The sequence below is a fragment of the Polistes canadensis genome, unplaced genomic scaffold (assembly GCF_001313835.1).
Source record: "Polistes canadensis isolate GaletaPanama2010 unplaced genomic scaffold, ASM131383v1 scaffold_38, whole genome shotgun sequence".
NCBI lineage: Eukaryota > Metazoa > Arthropoda > Insecta > Hymenoptera > Vespidae > Polistes > Polistes canadensis.
In genome coordinates, this window is record NW_014569585.1 from 333,025 (window position 1) to 339,649 (window position 6,625).

Below are 6,625 nucleotides of genomic sequence, written 5' to 3' on the forward strand. Positions count from 1 at the left end.
CAGCAGCAGCAGCAGCAACATCAACAGCACCAACAACAACAACAACAACAGCAACATCAACAACAACTTCAACAACAACAGCAGCACAAACAACAGAAGCAACAAAAGCAACAGCAGAAGCAGCATCAACAACAATCACAAAACCAACAGTCACAATCACAGCATCAATCACAAACACCACACCAACAACAGGCACAACACCATCAGCAGCATCAACAGCAGTTGCACCAGCAACAAAATCAGAGTTATAATCCTTATCCAAATGTAGCTTTTGATGAAAACGGATGCTTCATAAAGGCTGAGCCAATGTTCTCCAATTACTCGACAAATCCAAATATGACTAACAATATAAATATAACTGGTCACGGATCCTCGCGTTATCATCCATATGATAATATACAACGGTTTCCAACTGACATTACCGGTTCACGGGGGTCGCGAAGTCCAACTTTTTATTGCTACAAGTGCAGTAACCCTTTCGAGAATGAGACTTATTACAGTGAGCACATTAAAACGTGCACAATCTTACCTGGTATTTATCTGAATCAATCGCAATATCAACAATTAGGCACCCATCAACACCTCTATCAACCACAATTACACCTATCTCCTAATCATTTAAGTCAGCCGCAAATACATTTATCTCCAACTCAGCCGAATCAATCGCAGTTGCATTCATCATCGACTCCTCCGAGTCAATCGCAAATGATGGTATCTCCAACTCATTCAAATCAACAACAACAACAACAGCAACAACAGCAGCACAGTTACGAGTACAACGGTGAACCAAATGCAGACTTGGAACCGAAACAAGAACCAGAGGAACCAGCCGAGCTTCTCGATTTGGATTCTCACAAGGTACAAACTCATAGATACAATGAAAATTTAATGAGAATTTATCATGAGCAAGAGGAACAGCAACAGCAACATCGACGAGAACAGCAGATTCAATCACAGCAACAACAGGCAATGCAACATCAACAACAAGCTCCTGTTCTTCAAGGTTTGATGGGTTGGCCAGCAGGTGCTACACTTGATTTGTCAGGGAATTTCCCACCCATGCTGCCTATGGAAAATGTTCCGCCGATTCCTGATCAAGGACAATACACGCACGGCCAACATATGTCTGTGGAATCGTCCCTACATTCCGGTTCCGCCGTTATCGGTAGCACGCATGGGATGCCAACGTCAATGTTATCACAACCACCGAAATCTTCGTCGCTAAATCAATCGTGGAAGAGTAACGAGGCACGACGACCAAAGTCTTACAACTGCACTGCGTGCAACAAGTGGTTCACCAGTTCGGGCCATTTGAAAAGACACTACAATACAACCCTTCATAAGAATGCCGTGAAACAAAGCAATCGGCCGGATCCGGCTAACTTACCGATAAGTGCACATCACCATCCTAACAGGGATAACGGACAAGAACGAAGAGTCGCTCGGCGTACTGGAATAACGCGAGTATCTCCAGAGTTATCAAACTCGCGTAGTCCACCAAACTCCACTGGTTCTTCAACCGAGGGAACAAGAATGATGCATGCCTCCATCTCAACCACCACCTATAATAACAACTCCAACACCACCAACAAACCTTCAACTGTCAACCTTGGCCAACATCAACAACAACAACAACCATTAGCTTCAATGGCTGTTTTGGGCTCCACAATGTTACCACACAATTCACCAGCTCTCCCAGCAATGGCAGCACACCACTCTCTGATGCGTTCATCCCCGCCAAATCTAGTTCTCCATCAACAACAGCAGCAACATCACTTACACCAGCAACAACATCATCATCAACAACAACAACAACAACAACAACAACAGCAACAGCAACAGCAACAACATCACCACCAGCAGCAACACCAACAAATCCATATGCCAGTGGGTTCACCAATGGACTCGCAAATGAATCAGCAATTAGTTACGCCAATAAGTCCTCCAGTGAGTTCAACATCGAATCAACATCTTATTAACCATCCACTGAGTTCACCTATCTCAATGCAGCAAACCACGGGCATCAATCTTAACTCAGCTCAGCATAATCTGACTTCAGGTCAGGTTCATCAAGGAATGGTTTCGCCCCCTGCAATGGTGAATACGATCCCTCAACAGATTTACCCAAACGAATTGCCCCCCCACGTTACACCCTCTATCAACATGGGCCTGCGTCAACCTATCAACATCACACCAACTACTATTGGTGATCCAGTGATGACGGGTCCTACGGAGGAGCCACAACACCAGAACCACCAGCAGCATCATCTTCAACAGCAGCCCTCAGAGATGTTACCCAGTTTTGGGACTTTTAATAATTCTCAAAGACCTTTGCCGAGTTTCAATCAATTCGGCATCTCGGGGTTCTCGGTAGGGCCCGAATCAATGCAGGCCGCTAGCGTGGGGGGGCTATGTCAAGAGGAGAGAACTTCTTCTCAAGGCAGTTATTGTGGGTCGTGCTACGATAATTATAACGTATCACCCCCATATGATACATTCACAAATTTGGATATTGCATCGGGGCCAATACAAAACAACAACGCCAATCACGGTATGGTAGCTGGAAACTATTATATAAATGAACAACACTCTGTATATATCGCTGAACAAATGGCAATGCCAATACCATTAGTTAACGGTGAAAATCAAATGTATTATCCGATTGAAATAAATAATAATGTACCATATTATTCGATAAAGGAGGAACAAGAAAGAAATGCAAATCGCCGTCGATTGTCCGAACGACATCATCAAGATTGTAAAGAAAATGGTGGCGAAAATAGTCAAAATAGAAAAGAAAATGAACCGAATACGACAATTAACCCGTCCGGTAAGATAAAATATATTTGTAAAAACTGTCCAAAAACTTTTAACAAACCATGCTACTTGACGCAGCATAGTAAATGTTTCCATGCCGGGGACAGACCGTATAAATGTTCTGTTTGTGGTAAAAGATTTTCCAACGAGACACAGTATCTCAAACACCAGGTGAAACACGGAAGTGAGAAACCCTACAAGTGCGAAGAATGTCCGAAACAGTTTAACCACAAAACGGATCTTAGGCGTCATAGTTGCCTTCACTCTGGGACTAAACCCTTCGTTTGCGACATTTGTGACAAAGGTTTCATTAGGAAGGATCATATGGTGAAACATATGGATACGCATAAGAAAAAATCTTACAACAAGCATAATAACAATAGAAAACGCGACGGAGATGACCACAACAGGTATTCCAAAAATGCGTCCTCTCTAAGAACGTGATCAAAGATATGTCTATGCTGCATATTCAATCATAAACAACGGCTATGAAACTGGTGAATGATTCTAATTATAAATTAAACAACGATGACGAACATTGGCTAATCGTCAACGTGAGAGAACAAAATTGCTTGCCTGACTACGGAATTTAACTATGGATCGATACTTTGGGATACTTCAACGTTTTCTCATTGTACGTACATCTTTCTTTTTTCATTTTTAATAAATAATCAGATATATAATTTTATTTGTTACATTAGACAAGTATTAAAAAACAAACGACAAAATTCGAACGAGTCGCAATTTTATTTTTTTTTACATTTTTTTTATTTTTTGGACTTTTCTTATTTCGACTTTTTATTTTTCTATCTCTTATCTTAAATTTACTTTTATATTTTTTAATCTTCGAAGGGACACGTCGACATCGCATATTTCATTAGACATTTTTTTTAGATTCGTGCTTTCAATCTTATTCATTGAAAGAATTATGATTTTTCGAACAATATCAATTCAATTTGTTTATCATTAATTTACTTTGTATATCCAATAGAAAAGTTGCTCTCACAAAATAGTATCTTCGATCAATAAAATTTCGACTAAATAGTTCTTGTTAAGATTATAATAATGATCGATCGGGGATATTAAAAATTACTGCGACGTCTAACCTTCGAAAATTTAGAAATATTACAAATTTACAAGCAAATAAAAAAAAAAAAAATTAAAAAATACTTAAAAATCCGGAGCGGGGGGAAAGAATTTTTTTAAAATTAAAAAAAAAAAAAAATTACATACAACACTTGTGAAAAGTTTGTATAAAAAAAATACATATAAATATCTATGTAATATCTTTCGTTCAATGAACTGAACGAAGTTATATCTAAAAAAGAAAAATAGATCTAAAACGACACTCTAAAATTATTGATAAAAAAAACGTTGAAAGTAAAGTTAGACATCAATAGTTTTCTATTATTAGATCATCACGATTACGATGAAAAAATTATATCATTACTTGCAACATTTTTGATTGAAAATAATTTTTTTTTCTTTTTTCTAACCAAATTAAAAATATTTGTACGAATAGTCCAAAATCTTGGAAAATATCGAATTTTTTTTGGTACTAAATTTCCCGAAAATTCCATAACGATAGTCGGCGTCTGAGTGAAGTTTTGAATACGATTATTTTTTTTTTTTTTTTATTATCGTGATAAATATTTATTGTACATTCTTGTATAAATACATTAGAAAAATTTTACTTATATTTATATATTAAATAAATTTTTTAGACCCTTCTTGGATAAATCATCATTTTTCAATTATAGATAACGTGCAGGTTTTATTTTTATTGATTAGAGTCTTTCAACGTTGAATAAAATTTTTTCTAGAGGAAAAATAAAGTAAAGATTATTTTAATTTCATAAAGTAATTAGGATATTCAATTGTGATTTCGCCCGTAAAACAAAATTTTATAACATTTTTTTTTTTTTTTTATTTTAATTCTTTGTGTAATTTAATAATGTTGATTTTTATATGAATATATAAAATATTTCAATTATTAAATTTTTACATTTGTTAACCTTTGGATTTGTTATTTCATGTGTGATATTTAGTATGATTTGCGACATCCAATCTTGATTGGTATGAATTTTAGTTTCAGTAATTTGGAATGAAATAATCAAATATATTATTTATAATTAAAAAATAAAATATCTTATTAATTATATATAGATTTCTGTTTAAATTGTAGTTAAAAGTATATTCAAAATTTGTTAAACAAAATTGATTCGATTTAACATTTTATTATAATTGAGAAAAATTATTAATCGGAAATTAAGTGCAAATTATTTCAAGAAGGGTCACATTCTTGTCGTTTGTTTTTATTATTAATCCCTAAAATTCATTTCTCTTAAAGAAAGAAAATAATTTCATATTATGTGGAGAATAAAAAATTGTTTAATTCGTTTGTATGATTTTATAAATCAAAATTATAAATGGGGGTTAATATTTTGCTTTTTTTCTTTTCGAAAAAAATTGCGACTCGTTCGATTTAGATATAATTATGTGTAGATGTAGATTAGGTCGATACAAAAAAATTACATGTTTTTAAGTTTTCGTCAAAAATTACAATAGAGAAATTATATTGACCTGCATTATTCACAAATATTTTCTAATTTACGTTTTAAAATTTATTGCCGAAACACATAAACAATTAAATTCTCGAAATTTCTTTTAATAAAATCAATAAATGAAAACATTGGAGCAACATAAGCTTATCATAATAGAAATCATGTTTCTGATAAGAAATAGAAACTTACAATTAGGATTTCAAAATATAACTCAATCATGATTTTACAAATTTCATAATAGAATAAGAATATTTTAGATGAGAATGATCTCGAATGTCTTTTAATTGAGGAACTTAACGAAAAACCTAACACATTCGACAGTTCAATCGACATTCGAATCATGTATATCTTGAAATTCAGTAGAAAAAAATAAACAAGATTATGTATGTGTACGCATTACAGCAAAATAGTTCCTATTTAATATTAATTTTTTAATATTACTTTAACGTAGAGTTTAATTATAATTTTCAGTTAATTGATTTGTCAGCAATATTAAATAAGAATCATAAATTAAATTTTAAGAAAGAAATTCGCTATAGTTACGAAAAGAATTTGATTAAGATATAACTGTTTTCATATTAGAATTGGAATAAACACTATTATACTAGAATCAAGTTTTTATATAATTGTAAATAATAATAATAATGCTAATAATATTAATAATAATAATCGTTCTTCTATGATTATTTTACTAATAAGTATTTAGTTAATATAGTTTAAGATTATTTGTATTTGCTATTAGAATTATTCATTATTCTTTTGATCGTAAATTGGAGAATTTTCATTCCAAAGGAAACAATTTTCATCCAAGGAAAATGATTTTCGAAAAAAATACGAATAATCACTTTTATTTTTTGTTTTAATATCACCTAAATATAAAGTGTATTAACAACTAATAAATATTAACGACACGTTGACTATCAAGCCTCTTTTAAGAATGTTTTTCTTATGTCACAATGGCATAAACAACCAATGTTGGCCATTAATGACAAATGCGGAATTTAACGTGTTAATAATTATTATTATTATAATTATTTTTTGATCACTTGATTCTCTAAGTGTTTTTACTTTAATTCTATTTAAAACATTTCGTATAAATAAATATACGTATATTTTAATCAAAATCATATTTGTGCAGTAATGTATGTAATAAGTATTAAATATAAGAATAGAATGTATTAAGTATGTATATTTATAACATCTATATATTGTAGATTGAGATAAACATATTATACATTTAACAT

At 32.6% G+C, this 6,625-nt stretch overlaps 1 protein-coding gene across 1 annotated transcript; it reads left to right on the forward strand.

The window, feature by feature from the left end:
* Positions 1-57: 57 nt before the first annotated feature.
* Positions 58-3,977, forward strand: LOC106784670 (alpha-protein kinase 1-like; the record flags this gene model as incomplete). Its single annotated transcript, XM_014744468.1, has 1 exon — positions 58-3,977. A coding segment is annotated over one exon (3,204 nt), but the record flags the coding sequence as incomplete, so codon positions are not given.
* Between the last annotated feature and the right edge of the window lie 2,648 nt (positions 3,978-6,625).